This window comes from Pituophis catenifer, unplaced genomic scaffold, assembly GCF_029215685.1.
Source record: "Pituophis catenifer annectens isolate HBS135680 unplaced genomic scaffold, rPitCat1.0.hap2 SCAF_3, whole genome shotgun sequence".
NCBI lineage: Eukaryota > Metazoa > Chordata > Lepidosauria > Squamata > Colubridae > Pituophis > Pituophis catenifer.
In genome coordinates, this window is record NW_027256883.1 from 162,594,011 (window position 1) to 162,610,741 (window position 16,731).

Genomic DNA, 16,731 nt, shown 5'->3' on the forward strand with positions numbered 1-16,731 from the left:
TTTGTCTCTCAGTACGGCTGAGAGTATGGCAACCACAGCCCCCTCACTATTTAATAAGTATTACTTTCCTGAGGGCAGATGGATAAGAGAAAAAAAAGTGTGCTTTCTCGTTATTGTGGCAATACTAATCACTGTACATTGTATGCACATAAATAATGATTAGCAAAAAAGGAGCAGATAATTTTGTGTATACCACAAAATGTTGCTCAAGAATGAACCTTCCTAAAATAAATTCTGTTTGGGATAATTATAGATCAATTTTTACTTTCAAATCTGTTTCCTTTGCAGTTTGTTAAGTCAGAAGCATTAATGATTCCTAGCTGCAGAGAAAAATGGAGAGGATCAGAAATCTTGCTCAGCTAAGACATGAATCATAAATAACATCAGTGCCCCAGATGTTATTTCTCTTCCAGATTTTCCTAATAACCAGGTTATTCTTAGGCCTTCATCCACCTACTTACTTGTCAGTGATATCCTGCTTGGTGTACACATGAACTACTCCATTGACCATCCTGAGACCAAAGCCAAGATCTCCAGGCATTGATTGAGGATCACATTTCTCATAAGGATGCTGGTTTGCAAATGGAGGGTGCACTGGAGCATCTGTAACAGAGGAAAATGCTTATGAGAAACCACCCATCTGCCCAGTGATCTTGACTATTGTGGTTAAGAGTTTAATGGAATGTTAAAAGAGAAATCAAATGCTAATTTACCTCTGGCCCATACCATAATCCCCCTCCCATTTCAGGGGTTGTGCATTCCCATTCTCTTCCACTAAGAGTGCATGAGCACAAACCAAACAAATAAGTTAAGCAAAGGCTGAACAGATACAGCTAGTCCTAGGATGGCAATTAAGATTGGAATTTCCACTGCTAAGTGACGTGGTTACAAAGTGTGACTGCATCACTTAGGGATAACAATCTCTGCAGTCCCAGCCATTGTTGTTAATCAAATCCCATGGTGGTTAAGCAAGGCAACGTCCTGCCAGTATCTACAATCAAAGTCAGTGGGGAAGCCGGCAGGAAATCTCAGGCTGTCAGGGAGGTTAGTGGCTGTTGCTGGGCAAGCTGGATAAGGAAGGTTGCAAATGGTTAGCATGTAATCACGGGGTTAGCATGTAATCATGGGGTATCACCAGTCGTTAAGTGCAAACCAGTCATAAGTGCCAAGCACCTCTATCACGACTGTGGGATTAGGTGGTGCTGGGATACCCAGAACTCCAAGGACCAGTTGTAACCATCATCCCTTACCACCGCTGTAACTTTCAGCAGTCGCTGAATGAATGGTCAGAGCTGAGGACTACCAGTAAGTTTAAGGTTAAGTTTATATTGCATATAGAATGTGTTGGTACCACTGCAAAAAAATTGTATCCAGTGTTCCCCAAATTTGATAGGGAATCTCCGCATACCGTATATTGGACATCTCCGCCCATCACTCACTTGGCAGCTTTCCATGATATCTGAGGATAAGGAGATTGGTAATCCAAAGCGTCAAGAGTGCATAATGTTACGGAAGCCTAATTATATTACTCCTTCCCATTTACCTCAGAATCTGTTTAGATTGCATGTTTCTATGGAAACACAGAGAACGTGCAGCTTTGGATGTAATAGAAAATTTAGTCTACATGTAAAATTCCTTTGTTATTCCTGAGAAATATGCCTTTTTCTTTTTCTCTTTTAATTTTAGAAGTAAATTTCTAGTTGGCTTTAGACATAGCTTGTTCACTTCCTTGCCTTCTCCTTTATTAGCAAAATCCAAATAGAAAATACAGAACACAGTATATACCAAATAAGTGAATGCAAGATTCAGCTTCTTTCAGCATAGAACTGGAATTTCCTTCATGCTTTTTAAAATCTCTCTCTTGGACCTCACATAAAAAAAAATCTGTAGTTTACAGAAACCTTGCAGAATGCGTATAAGCATGGAGAGATAACTGTGGAGTTCCTGCAGCTATCCAGTCTAGTCTACCCCAGTAGCAGATAATACAGGATTTGTTATTGCAACTGTCACTGATTGTGAAAGAAGTTGTGCCTCAAGGTCTTCTCCTTCCAGACTATTTGCCAGGCTTCAAATAGTTTAAACAATCAGTCTAAAATCCTATTAAAGTACCTTTTCCTAACTATCATCTTAGCCATCCCTGTCACTAGAATTAGGGAAATGCTTTTTTTCAATCCATGCCCAGTTCTGACCCTTACCTGCAGCCACAGGAGTCTCAGGGATCTCTTCATACATCCTGGGGGCTAAGGGTTTTTCTGAAAGATCCTGCAGGAATCGTGCTGTGGTTTTACAGAAGCTTTGCAGAGAAAACCCCATGTACTTCTCCCGAATGAATAATGCCTTGACCACACTTTTAGCAGCATCCAACAGGTCTGTGAAGGGCACCTGTATAGGGCAAAAGAAAAGCATTTTCTTTAACTGAGGGGGTTGTCAGAGCCTCATTGTGGAAAGTTTCACACGCTATAAAACAGAAGTCATCAGAGAAAGCATTTTGAATACTTGAAGATAGAAAGAAAAGGTTTTGCATTCTACCAAAAAACCCACTGTTAAGGAACATTGCCAAAATGCTTTCCAATATTTTCTCCGTGATCTATTTTTTTCTTTACAGGAATCAGCATTTGGAGATCACAGGATGCTTAATCCATGTTTTATCTCATATGCGTACTAGTTCAGTCAATTGAAGCTATTACAACATCTTAATAGTTTACAGACGAAGTTATGATGCAGCCAACCTTACATCTGGCAGGACTGCAAAAAGCCAAGTCAAGTTGGTTATTCAGCCAAACCCTCATTCACACATACATATTTCAACAGGGATTTACGGCAAGTTGACTTGAGTCTCCGAAGGGAGGGTTTAGGAATCTTTCTGTTCACAATTTTAGTGTTTAGTATGCTTTAATCACACTAGCACTGATGATGTTAACTAGTTTTGGTGATGAAATGTCTACAAGAAAATAAGCAAGCTCAGAGAGCACCAAGGACACTTCATGGTTTAATAAGTTGTTGTTTTATATTAAGGAATAAGAGTTTTCTTTTTTGTCTTGTATGTCACCCAGACTCACATAGCTTGAGGTGGGCAGCTGAATGAATGGTCAACAGCTAATAGTTCCAATTCAGCCTTTACAAAGACTTATATAACTCATTATGCAAGTAGCAGTGAACAACCCCATCCTCTTCCTTGTTGCATTGGGGTGGTAAGAGAAAAACTGATCTCCATGCTCACAACATGGTTGCCTGTGGCAGGACCACCAAGATTCACCAAGATTCTGGCTCATATAATAGCACCAGTGTAACTATGCTCCAGTGAGAGGGAAGGATATGCTTACTGCTCACCTTCTCAGCAAAGGAAATTACAACAACATTTGTGGCTGGCTCCAGAGTTGAGGTTTCTCTCATTCACTAGATTCACTGGCTTCTCTCTCTTTTGCTTTACTTATTTATGTATTTGTTTGTTAATTTAAATTTCTCTCCTGTCTTTTCATCAACAAAACAATCCAAACTGGAGCACATTCATGAAAAATAAGGAACAATGAGTTAAAAAAAAAATGGTCCAAAATGTCAATTATGTCAAACTTTTATTCCACACCACACACCCCGAGCTCTGAAATGTTGGGCAACGATGCCAGAGCAGCAGAGAGGAACCAGTTTAGCCCAAGCATAGATAAACAGCTACATCTTAAACTGATCCCCGGAAACTTCAAAGGTCTGGCCCCAGCCACAGCTCAACGGGGGGGACTTGCCCAGCTGGAGTCCTGAGAATGCCCCCACTTGGCTCACTGCATCCCAGATCTCTGGCTGATGTAGCACCTCCGAGTACACATCCTGACTTGAACTTGGCTGAAGGGCAGCTCAGCTGGCGGAATGGCTCTCCCAAGGCTCCTGGGGAACTTACTTCCCAGAACCCTGCAAGGCCTTGAGTTTTTGTAAAAACAAACAACATTCCTGTTCTCAGCAATAGCAGTTTTCCTCCGCTTTGCCCTGGAAGTCAACCTAAATCAGCATGGAAGAGTATGCAAAACAAAAACCACATGCTTTTGCGGCAGAAGCAGTATGGGGTTTTTTTTCTTTCTTTCTTTCTTTCTTCAAATTCATCCCTCAGCTTCTGAGACACCACTAGGAAAAACAATTAAAGAGCCAGTAGAATGTTCTTTTAAAACAAGGGTGAACAAGCACTTTGAAGGGATTCCACCCCCTTTAAAATGGTTTTTTTTAAAATCATCAAGGTCTCTAAAATGAGAAAATTTGCAGCCCTTTTCTGAAATGGAGGAGCAGAACATACAATAGTTTAAAAAAAAAATGTACTCAAAAATAACAGAGCTTAACTTTTCTATTTTACTGTCTGTCCCAAAGTTCCAGTTGTCTCCAAAAGACAACTGGATTTTCTTGGGTTTTTTTCCTTGAAAATGTTTTGCTTCACATCCAAGAAGCTTCTTCAGTTCTGAAGAAATTCAGACCTGTCACTGTTTGTCAATTTCTGACAATCAGAAATCCAGTGACAAAGAAAGTCCAGTTGCCTTTTGGAAAAGTACCTTTGGCATAACCATGACATGGATGATCGAGAATCACTATAGATATTTTACTGCTTGTTTTCTTTTTTAAAAGCAGAAAATCATACTGAGGGGTAAGGTTTGTCAGATTTCAGCAGAGCAGAGAGGCTGTTAAACAGAACCCGATCACATGCAGCCCACTGGCTACTCCACAACCCACATTTTAAAAATACCTCACAAAAAATTGGCTCCAAGCAGATGCCATAGTTAGTAGGATCTCTGCCTGGGGCATTCAAGTAGTCCTAGCAACTATCAAGGAAACTAAGTTGTAGGACTGAACTCAGTATCATCACACAGTAGCTAGCTAATGTGAAACTCTTTGGATTCTGTGATTTTCAAGGAACGTATATAATATTTTGGGAATGTAGAAAGCTTTCTGCAATGTGATTAGCGCATCTGTCCAACTAAATTACTATCTTACCCTGTTAAACTCTCCATTATAGGAAACTTTAACCAAATAAATCTGTTGCTTGCAATCCACATACTTTATCTCTAACCTATGTTTTCTCCCTAACTCAGAGCAAGGACAGTAGTTCAGCTTTCCCCAATTTAGCATCCTCCAGATATTCTGGATTTTAACTCCCATATACCTTGACCAAAGTGGCTTAAGATAATGGGAGCTGTCATTAATGCAACAGGCATCAAGTTGTAGATGGGTGTCAGAGGCTAGTCATTCCCAGGGTAGCAATAACAACAGCACTTAAGACTTATATACCGCTTCACAGTGCTTTACAGCCCTCTATAAGTGGTTTACAGAGTCAGCATATTGCCGTCAACCATCTGGGTCCTCATTTTACCAACTCTTGGAAGGATGGAAGGCTGAGTCAACCTTGACCCGATCAGGATCGAACTGCCGCACTGCTGGCAGCCAACAGCAGATGTAAACTGCAGTACTGCATTCTAACCACTGCACCACTGCCATATTTCCAAATATAGCAGGCATTATGTTCTGTAGCAGAAATAGGCAGCTAAGTATCTTTCAGATGTTTTCATTCACAACGATCAGATTATTGATTATGGTGACCAGAGCTTTGGGGCGCTTGTAGTCAAAGTTAGGTGGAGGATGTCAACTTGCCCATTTTTGTGTGTGAGGGTCTCTGAAAGAGAATCAATGTTTATGGGTTGGGGGAAATGAGAACAACCGAAATCAAACAGACTTACCCCACATGTCTCTTCTCCAGAGATGGTGACCCTCTGGAACTCTCTGTCCAAAAATATATCTCGATCTTTTGGAAGGTAATCTACTAGGTCTTCACCCTGTTCTTTAAATAATCTGGGGGGAGAAGAAAGGGGAAAAGAGAGGGAATGAAGGAGCCACCATGAGGAATAGTCTCTGACAAATTCTGTCAGTCTACAGGAGTCCCCTTTTCCAGCAGGTGTGTGAAAACACAAAATCGAACACACAAACACGGGCAACACAGGGACTTTCAGGTGTATCCTCCAATGGCAGCACTCTGAACTATGGAAAGGGGTGAGGAATAGCAGTGGGCAACAATACATACAGCAGAACTAGTAGGAAAATGTTCCTGAGCCCCAAATTTACCAGATGGTTGACTGCTCATTTCTATACTGAACGATCAAACATTTGGGTTAAACAGGGATTTTCAAACTTTTTCTGGCTACAAAAATTCATAGATTAAAAGAAAAATCCTGGAACCCACAATCAGAAGGCAAACCTCTAGTGATAAAAAATTGACTGTGCTTGAATAATTCTTTCTTTCTTTCTTTTTCTTTCTCTTCCTTCCTCTTCTTTTTCTTTTCCATGATTCCACCAAACACAGTTTGAAAAAAACCTGTTGTAGAGTATCAGAATAGATTTCTTGTCGTGGCAAAACTGAAGGAGCTGCTCATCTGCCTAAAACAGTGAGAAACATCCTACTTGGCTGAGCTTCTGGGTTCACTAGGATCCAAGCTGCTCAGTCAACCAATGCACAATGAAAGAGGGAAGGGGAAAAGGCAAATATAAAACAGAGACAAACAGCTCTATCCACTATGCCTGCCTTGAAAATAGTTGCTTTAAGAAGGACAGGAGGGAAACAGAGCTCAGAAAAGGAACAAGGGAAAGCAACCAATAGTATGATGTGTGGAATCCCCCACTCACCGATGTTGAGATTTTTGGGACTGGAAGATGCAAAAAATAAAACGAGGTTTGGTTTAGTCCAATAATATTTGGTCTGGTCCAAAATAAAATGGCTCCCCTAATTTTTCAACTTTAGATAAGCTTTTTTCTCAGAAGAGTTTGCTTAAGTGACACACACAGATAAGGCAGCTGACTTTAGCCTTTCCTTTCCAGAGGTACCTTTGTTCTAACATATCAAACTTTTCTCACTTCTGGGAGTAACTCCACTTCCATTCTGAACTCTGGTTCTATCTGACCATTCAGAATCCTCCCAATGTTGTTACTCAGTCTTTCCCCAGCCTGGTCCCCGTTAGGTATTCCATCATCAACCCAAAACAACAGGAGAGCAACATGTTGGGGAAAAGTGCCTTAACTTAACGTGGATTAAGGTTTTCTTCGCAGTCTGTGGAATTCATTTTAATGGCAACACCCCCAGTGGTGGTACAATTGCATGTGGGATACAATGTATGGAGGAGGACAGAACTTTGCAAAAGAGAAGGTCACTCACTCTGGATCAGTCAAGGTGGGAATAGGGAGAAGAGTCAGCCTGCGGGAAAGTCCCGCGCCCACCCCTGAGTCAAGGGCAGAGAGAATTAAGGCCAGGCACTCACTGTAGGTCGGCAGCACTGTCAATTTTCAGGAAGTCCTGTTTGGCTCTGAGTAAAATGTCAGGTTCTAGTCTGAGGACAAATGGGAAGTGGAGGCCAAGGCCAAGAAAAGGACAAACAGTCAGAGAGAGGAGAAAGAAAGAGGAAGAGGAAATGGTAAAGAAGATGAGGAGAAAAAGAAAAACACTAGCATTAATGCAGAAACCAATATCAGAAATGGCAGACACTATACAGCAATATACTAGCAATGGGATCCAAAAAAAGAATGAATGTAAGAGGTCCTTGTAAGATACCATGACTAAGCTATGGTTTGGCTATTATTGGAAAAGCACTGCTGGTTCCCACATCATATTTTCCCTTTATTTTAATTTCCTTCCTTCCCTCCTTCCCACCTGCTTGACTACCAGCAGCCAGTTTGTTTTCCAAACCACTCCTAAACCCACTACCCAAACCCCTTTCACAGGCTCTGCCTTAAAGAGATATAGACAGATAAATAGCTCGACTACTTTCTCTTCACTGAAATCAATCTCATTAGACACGCAGGACCAATATAATGCCTCTTTACAACTGAAGATCAAAGACTTTTGGGGCTGTGGGAATATTTTCACTGGAAGAGAAGGAAATCTGTTATCTCCAATATTGCTCTGATAAAAGGAAGTCCTATACTCTCCTTCAGAAGTTATTTTCCTGGATCTCTTTTTGTGCTTCTCCTCTAAAATCCTACTTTTCCTAGATTGCCACAACATTCCAAGGGGCACTTTTGGGAGTTGAAAAACTGGGCTTCTAATCAGGATAGAAATGAAGATTTCCCCCACCTCCCTGAGTAGACTTGCCTCCTATCTGTTCGACAGAACTCCCATGCATGGATCTCTACAGCAAACCATGTTCTGCCTGTTGTATTCCTTCTCCCTAAGTTTTTCATTCCAATGGATCTTTCCTTCCGTCTCACTTCTGCCATCCCCTCTTCCTTCTTCAGAGCAGCACAAGTGCACCACTGGTTGCCAGGCATCAGGCAGGTAAATAGGCAACTGGTAGCTTCCATTTCTTCTGCCTAAGCACTGTCCTCCCCTCATACTGATGCCCTGGCTTGAACCACTGAAGAAATAACTCTGAGACTTTGCAGCCCTTCCCAAGTGAGGTTTCTGGTTAGAAGTAAACATTTGCAGAATCCTAATGGCCAAATGTGCCATTATTCCACTATGCTGTTTCCTCTCCCTGTTCTGGTCTCTAAAGGACTATAGAGAAGAACAGCAAGATGGGGATAGATAAAACCCAGATATTTTCTACCTGATGTGATTGCTAAGGAATCATGCCAGTGACAATCTAACAGTAAGAAAACTGTGTGCAGGACAAGCAAAGTGTAAAAAATATCAGCCACACACATTTATGCACATAGACACACAGTCATGCCACTGACAGATGACTGTATGAATGCTTCTCTTGACATGATGGTTACTATCACTGCAGAAGTTGAAGCAATGAAATGACATTCCTGGATATTTCCAAAGTCTCTATCACACTTTTTCTAGACTGTAAATAAAAGTTACCTCCATTTGATTTCTTCCCATCTTTCCCAGTTTCAAATACTCTTACTCATCCTGTTTTCTTTTCCCCCCAAGGTTCCAAGTGAAATGTTCCATCCTGCTCTTGAAATATCGAAGGGAGTTAAGAGAAACTAGGAAAAGTCCAAAAAGCATTGGCAACTTACTTCACATCCTGGCTTATCTGCCGCTCCAACCGTTGGCGCCTCTCTTCTAACTGTTCGATGGGGCTGTCTTCTGGGAATTCGTAGGGAGCACTGCGCATTTCACTCTCGGCCAATGAGTGACAAAACAACTCCTGCAAGCATAACAGCACAGTGCTACTGGAATATCCATACAAGCGTGCATGCAGCTTCAATGAAGGTCTTCATCATTGTATGAGGTTAGATAGGACGGGCATGCTCCCAGTCCCTTCCCTTAAACATTGCCACCTTACGGGAACCAAAAAGCGTGCCTTTTTTTGTGGCAGCTCCTGGCCTATGAAACACTCCTCTCCCCCACCAAAGTTCAGCAGGCCTCTATCCTCCTAGCCTTCCAAAAAGCACTGAAGTCCTGACTTTCCACCCCATGTGCTAGGACAGGATGGGGTGACGGCAAGTTAGAAGTTTGACTTGGCACCAGGTGTTGTTTGTTTTTTTAGTATTTATGATTTTAATCTGGTTTTTTTATGTGGTTTTAATTCTTGATTTGGAGCTACTCAGAGTTTGGTATGAGACGGACAGCCATAGGTAGTCCTTGAGTTATGATCATAATGGAACCTGTTCATTACAGTTGTTACGTCGGGATGGTCATAGATCAGGTCACCCATGTGACTGACCTGATTTTATGATCTTTTTTGTGGTATTTGTTAAGCAAATGCCGTGGTTGTTAAATGAGGCAATGGTTTGCTATAGATCAGTTTACTTCCAAAACCAGAAGAAAATGCTGGCTTTTGGCAAAACGGTTGTAAAATGCAGTCACGTGACTATGGGAAGTTTAAACCATTTGCTGAGTGCCCAAAGTGCAGTCACATGACTGAAGAGGGTGGTTGGAATTTCAAATTTAGGTCCTAAGTAACTTTGTTGTAACTTCAAACAGTCATTAAGCAATCAGTCCTAGGTCAAGGAGTACCTGTATATAAATGTTTTAAATGAATAAGAGAAGCAAATCTCTGTTATCCATAAGAAACAACAACCCGAGGAGTCCGTTAAAAGCTGTTCTGGGACAATCTGCCAGGACTACAATCTCATGCCAGCATCAGTGAAAGTACCGCTGCTCAGTGGATTAGAAAACTATAACATGATGTACTCTTGATTAGGACAGTAATTTGCATTGAGGTCATAACTGCGGTAATTTAAAACTGTTCCAGTGATGGCTGTTGAATGAATCTTATAACTGCTACTTCTCATTGTCCAGGTCATCAAAGAACACATCAATGATTAATAAACCCAAGGCCACACCCAGGAGCATGCCTTCTCCAGTGTGCTTTATACACACTGATCTGTCAACATTAAGGATCTGTCATTGCCAAGTAAGCAAGCTCTTACTTGCTTCCTATGAAAATAAGACAGAAACATATCCTAACACAGTGTTTCTCAGTCTTCACAATTTAAAAGATACGTAGACTTCAACTTCAAGAATTCCCCAGCCAGCATATGCTAACATTTCCCTTTCTCCAACAAGATGTGAAGCACTGAGAAACACTACACTACAGTGTAGTGTATGATGCCTATACAACTTGTCAAAAAAACCCACATGACCAGACTGCTTAGTGATGGGCAGTTCCGGCAGTCCCAGTTGCTGTCTGTCCTAAGCGATGATGGCACGGCTCACTGAATGAGGCCATCATGTGACTTGCAACTTCTTGCCAGCTTTCCTTTGCCAGAAGCCAGCAGGGAAGTTCACAAATTGCAATCACGTGACCGTGGGATGCTGAGATTTTATAACTGTGAGCCAGGTTCGGCTGAGCATGTTAGAGATGGGAGGTTTCCTTTCAGCGATCTCGGGTTTTCCTATTTTCTTGTGGTGGCGAGGCTTGGTTCTAAAGTGATGGTGATGGACTGCCATCTGTCAGAAATGGTGTAGGGTCTCCTGCATGGGTGGGGGGTTGGACTAGATGACCTACAAGCAGTGGTGAAATCTAAAATTTGTTACTACCGGTTCTGTGGGCATGGCTTAGTGGGGGGTGGATGACTTAGTGACTGGGTGGGCGTGGCCAATTTTTTTAAAAAAATTTAAAACCATTTTTTCTACAACCTCTTCGGCGAAGAGGTTGGAAAAAAATGCTTTCAAAAGGCTCTGACGATCCCAGCTGAGTTGCCTGATCAGCAGAGGCTTTTTTTCTTTTAAATGCCTCTGACGATCCCAGCTGAGTTGCCTGATCGGCAGAGACTTTTTTTCTTTTAAATACCTCTGCCGATCAGGCAACTCAGCTTGGATTGTCAGAGGCATTTAAAAGAAAAAAAGTTTCTGCCAATCAGGCAACTAAGCTGGGATCGTCAGAGATATTTAAAAGAAAAAAAGGGTTTTTTTCTTTTAAAAGCCTTTGACGATCCCAGCTGAGCTGCACGATCATCAGAGGCTTTTTTTTTTTTTAACTTTTAAAAGCATTTTTTCGGCCGAAGAGGTTGTAGAAAAAATGCTTTTAAAAGTAAAAAAAGCCTCTGATGATTGTGTGGCTCAGCTGGGCATGGGGGGGGCCAGGGATTTTTGCTACCGGTTCTCTGAACGACCCACCTCCATCGCTACCGGATCGGGCAATCCGGTCCGAACCGGGAGCATTTCACCCCTGCCTACAAGGTCCCTTCCATAACTAAAAGGACCAGTTTTAATTACCATTCATTCAGCACCATTGTAAATTCATTGAATGAGTGGTTATTAAATGAGGACCACCTGTTTTAGATTAATCCTACCACCTCCGATGGCTGGCAACCAGTGCATACTTTGAAGAGTTCAGAGTAAAAGGTGAACAGGCAAAAATCACTCTTCTGCTTTTATTTCTGGAATCCAAAAATAAGTTGCTTCAAGAGCAATTCTTTACTAAGAGACTTTAAATCTATTTTCTCCAGTCAACCCTTCTCTCCTAGAAATGCTAGAGAATCACATGGATTCAAAACAATTTTCTCAAAATAGAATTTACAAATGGTCTTTTTTTTAACATTAAGAAGAACAACCCAAGAAAAATTGCATGATTTTTACATGTTCATTTCACAGCCTTCGTTCTACAATGAACAGTGCAGACACATGCAAACAACTAGTGAGGGAATATGCAGATCTACCTCAGCAAGCTCTTTGTACTTGCCATCCATGGAGGTCCGTAGATCAACAGGAAAATGCTTCAGGCAGTGGGAAGGCCCTGGGAGAGAACGTGCAGGCTGCAACTGCCGGGATCTCGGCCCTCCGTGAATCTCTGTGGATGCAAGGAAGACAGCAATCAGGCAGACAGGAAAAGCTACTAGGTCTGAGAAGCAGGAGGAACGAGAGAGATATTAATAACATCCTCTTTCTCTTTATATCATACATAAATTTGCAGTACTAGACCTCAGTTTACTCAGACTCATCTGCAGATCTTGGAAGTCAGCAATTTTTCACTGAATTAATGTTATTGCAAGACAATTAGCTTTTTAATAATACCGCCCCAGTCCAGCTGGCATATTTAATGGAAAGTGACTTTAGCTTACAGAAGTTGTATCACACATACCCCTCTGTTCACCAATTCAGTGTCCTCCCATATTAGCCTTAGAAATCAGTTCAGAACTGCTAACTATGTCAACCAGGGTGTGAGAGCATTCCATAATGTATGTCAGAAATGTCCAACATTAGTTCCTTCAACTCCTCCTCCTTAAAAGAGAAACAGGCTTGTTATTTGTGAATAGTTTCCAAAAATTATTTCTATCTTCATATTTTGAAAAATATGCTGTTAGGACTCATGTCCCAGGTCTGATAGAGGTCTGATACTAAAGACAAGTTTAGTATTCAAAATGGTTAGGAGGTATCTGTGTCTAGTAACAAATAGATATTAAAATAAATATGAACATCTGTGGGAAGCATGCTTGGTTTTATTTTCATTTCTGGCTTCATATTGCTCAATGCAGGAACCCATGCCAAATTTTCTTGTCACAGATTGAGTCCACATTAAAAGTAAGAAATAGCTTCCTAAAAAAAGTAGAGTTATTGATGTTCTCTGAGCTTAATTGTTTGCTTGCAAATGTTTCATCACATGACTAAAGAACATCATCAGTACTACTCAGTGTGGAGTTTGCTCTCTGTTTATATAGATTAGTTTGCCCAGCCAGTGTTGGTAGGGGTATGGTTGTCTATTTGGAAGTTCCTTGATTTGGGTATTGTTTTCTACTTGATCATCTGATGTTAATCCTTGCTTATCTGGGCATATGCTTCTGGAGAGGATGTGTTCTGCTCTTTTTGTTTGCTTCTTATATTCTGATTGGCTGTGTCTATTGATGGTTGATTTATCTGAATGCCAAGCTTCCAGGAATTCCTTAACATTTTGGATTTAGCTTGGTCTAGAATGCTCATAATTTCCCAGTTGAAACTATGGTTGAGTCTGTCCATGTGTTGTATGATCAAGGAGTTTTCATTGTAACTTCTGATTGTGAGTTCTTACTCTGCATGTTGTAGATGACTTCTGTTCTTTTTTTTGGGGGGGGGGGTCTTTTGGTTTACTTAACTTGTTTTGGAGGGCTTTTATTGGTTTGTGTACTCTGGTGATGATGCTATGTGTTATAATAATCTGTTGGTTGTTTCTGAGATGCTTTTGATACATGGTAATGTTGTCATTTACACAGCCTGTGTGGTGGTGCTTTAGTGAGTTAAATGATCAGGCACTTTTTGATAAAGTTGGCAGTCTGTTTTCTTTTTCTGGCATTCTGGGTTGCCATGATGCATTTACAGTATATTCATTTTTTAAAAAATGTTCTTACAGCTTCTCTTGTGAAGGATTGAGTTGTTACTTTGGTAAGGAAACACTTGGTTCATGTGGGTTGTTTTCCAATAGATTTTTTTTTCTAATTTGCTGTCATTTTTTCTGATGATTAGGATATCCCAGAAAGGTGGTGTGTTATTAGTTTTTTCTTCTCTTGTGAAGAGAAGAAAAATAGCACTTCTTTTAGGACCAATTTAGGACTTATTCCCTTGAAGATACTGTTGATTGTTTTCATGTGTCTTCTTTAATTGTTCCATCTTTATCATGATGTTAAACAGTCGTCTACATTCAGGATTTATACTTTTGGTTTTACGAATGGCAGTGCTATAGTTTCTAAATGCTGCATTATACTCTGCTATAAGTCATGAGAACCCACAGGTGTTCTTCTAATTTGTTGATATATTTGTCCATCAAACCGAAAGCACTGAGGCAGAGGTTGATAGAACCATGACTTTTGGTATTTGAATTGGTGTATTGGCTAGGTCGAGTATAGTGTGTAGTACTGTTGCTATGGATTCTTTCACTAGTTTTGGATGTATGGACACAAAGAGTGCTGTGACTTCGAATGAAACCATAATTTCATCATCAATGGTTAGGTCTTTTGTTTTCTGGATGCACTATATTTTCTGAAGGCACTTTGTTTTTTTTGAAGGCACAAAAACAAACAACCAAGTTCAGAGAGCACAAGGACTCCACAGTTCAACCCCGAGCTACTTATATTCTCTTCTATTGGTCCTAAAAGAAGTGCTATCTGTATCCAGATCAGATCTGTCCATCTGTCCCTAACGACCCATCATTAGAAATAAAATGAGCTCCAGAATCAAATGACAGCAGTCAATTAGTATATATCTCTCTCTCCACAAGCCTGTCAACATTTGAAAACCATCTTAATAACCAACTTCCCCTGTTGGCTGCAGCAGCGCTCAGATACCAGAGAGAAAGATTTCTAACTTTTACATTTTATGTAAGCTGGAAATTCCCCTGTTAATAATGAAAAAAGCCTTCTGCATAGTTCTTCCATGTGAAAGAACCTCATTTCTTTTACCATGTGATCATGCATTATTTTTGTAGATAGCATAAAATGCATAAGGCTCACCTGTTCAATACAGCCCCTTTGAGTGTGAGGCAAGTCATCACTATTCCTCCTCCCCAGATAGGAAACTAAAAGAAATGGACTAGCCTCAGATAATAGTGACTGATCAAAGCCAAAAAGGGATTTCACAGTCTTCTCCCCAATGGAAACCCAGGCCATAGTTGTTTTGTTGCCATCTTATCCCAAATATAGGGTTACCAATACCAAGGCTTACTTCAAATGCAGAAAAAAAAATCATTAAATGTGTTTTAGTGTTTACTGAAACACATACACTGAAGTGGCACTTTGTATCTGAATTTCCTTTGGGTATGTGCTTGGGAAATGCCAACAGTGAAATAAAAAAAGATCTGCAACCAGATAGGGCAAGGGACTTTTCATAGGATTTGGCCATCCGAATTTTAATGGGGAAAACTATTACTGCTTCTCTCAAAGTAGAAAGTTCTAATTTTTGCCATGCTCGATTAAGACATCAGCTTGGTATTTCTCAAACTTCAGAAACTTTTAAGTTGTCTGGACATCAATGCTCAGAATTTCCCAGTCAAGTCATTTTGAGAGTCCACGTATCCTAAAGTTGCTTAGGATATGTGGCACACAGGGTTAGTAGTAGAATTTCCTATCAGTCTTCTGGCAGCAATAAGGACAAAAGAATACTACTGAAGGTGACAGGCAAGGGAAACAAGCATTTTTAAAAATTATTTTTCATCACTTTCGATATAGTACACAACCGCCTCTTTTCAGCCAAAGGAAAGCCTTCGCAATCAAGATCAAAAAGCCAAAGTCCTACTTTACCAGGTTTCACTAATACAGAACTAACACTAGTCAGTTTGAAAATCAGTATCTTAGCTGTCTTCCAGAGACACTGAAAGAACAAACATCTTTTGTCCTGTTAAAAAGAACTTGGCAAAACCACCCTCCTTCCTATATAGACTGCAGAGGCCAAGAGCAAACTCTCAGGAGAAATCAACCAGCCCCTATCCTGGGCTTCAGGGACAACATCGCAAGAAAGAACTGCTCCCGATATCCATTTTGTTGTGCTTTCAAACCTCAGGCCTTCTTCGTTCTTGAGTGAGAGCCGCTGCCTGCAGATCAGACCTTTCCTCTCTATTGCTGCAACAGAACAGCCATTCCTAGCTCGAGGCACAGGCAGCGGGTGTGGGGGTGCTGGAGAAATCTACTGAGAGATGGCCAACTCAGAACACATAAGAAACAAATTATGAGTCCCAATCACAACACTATGGGTCACACACCACAATAATCGCACCCATGTGGAGATGTGTATTTCTCTCTTTCTTTTTTTTTATTATAAAAGTTTTTTTATTTTTGAACAAAAACAACATAAAAAACATCATCTTTCCATATTCTTACAGACAGTGATTCGATCGGTTAAAATCATTTCGTGCTCTCAGCATTTTCAAAATTTCAATTGTGACAAATGTTCTTTAGGTTTTAGGTTTAGGTTTTATTTGATTTATATACTGCCCTACTCCCGGAGGACTCAGGGCGGTGAACAGCCACAAGATAAAACACATAAATACAAAATTTAAAAGCAAAATAAAACCGAATTAAACAATTGGGCCCAAGACAGATTTAAAACACCCCAATAATTAAGAACAGATTAAAATTTACATTTTAAAAGGGAAAAAGGGAAAGTTAGGCCAGGCCAGCCTGATGGAATAAAAAGGTCTTGAGAGCGCGGCGGAAGGTGTGCAGATCCGGGATCCTCCATATCTCCAGGGGCTCATTCCAGATAGTAGGTGCCCCCACAGAGAAGGCTCTCCCCCTGGGGGCCGCCAGTCGACATTGTTTGGCCGACGGCACCCGGAGGAGTCCCTCTCTATGAGAGCGTACCGGCCGGTGGGAGGCTACTGGTGACAGCAGGTGGTCCTGTAAATAACCAGGTCCTAA

General features: G+C 40.9%; 1 protein-coding gene across 4 annotated transcripts in view; it reads right to left on the reverse strand.

Annotated features, from left to right (window-relative positions):
• Positions 1-16,731, reverse strand: part of AMPD2 (adenosine monophosphate deaminase 2) — a 61,356-nt gene that overhangs the window by 17,613 nt on the left and 27,012 nt on the right. For 2 of the 4 annotated variants that reach the window (XM_070941439.1, XM_070941438.1), the window contains exons 2-7: positions 12,070-12,200; positions 8,980-9,110; positions 7,275-7,343; positions 5,706-5,817; positions 2,196-2,382; positions 462-603 (exon numbers count right to left, since the gene is read on the reverse strand). In XM_070941439.1, coding sequence (XP_070797540.1) covers positions 462-603; positions 2,196-2,382; positions 5,706-5,817; positions 7,275-7,343; positions 8,980-9,110; positions 12,070-12,200 — 772 coding nt within the window. Of the gene's footprint in view, positions 1-461; positions 604-1,408; positions 1,460-2,195; positions 2,383-5,705; positions 5,818-7,274; positions 7,344-8,979; positions 9,111-12,069; positions 12,201-16,731 lie in introns of all 4 variants that reach the window. The other 2 variants (XM_070941437.1, XM_070941440.1) reach the window with 2 other exon arrangements.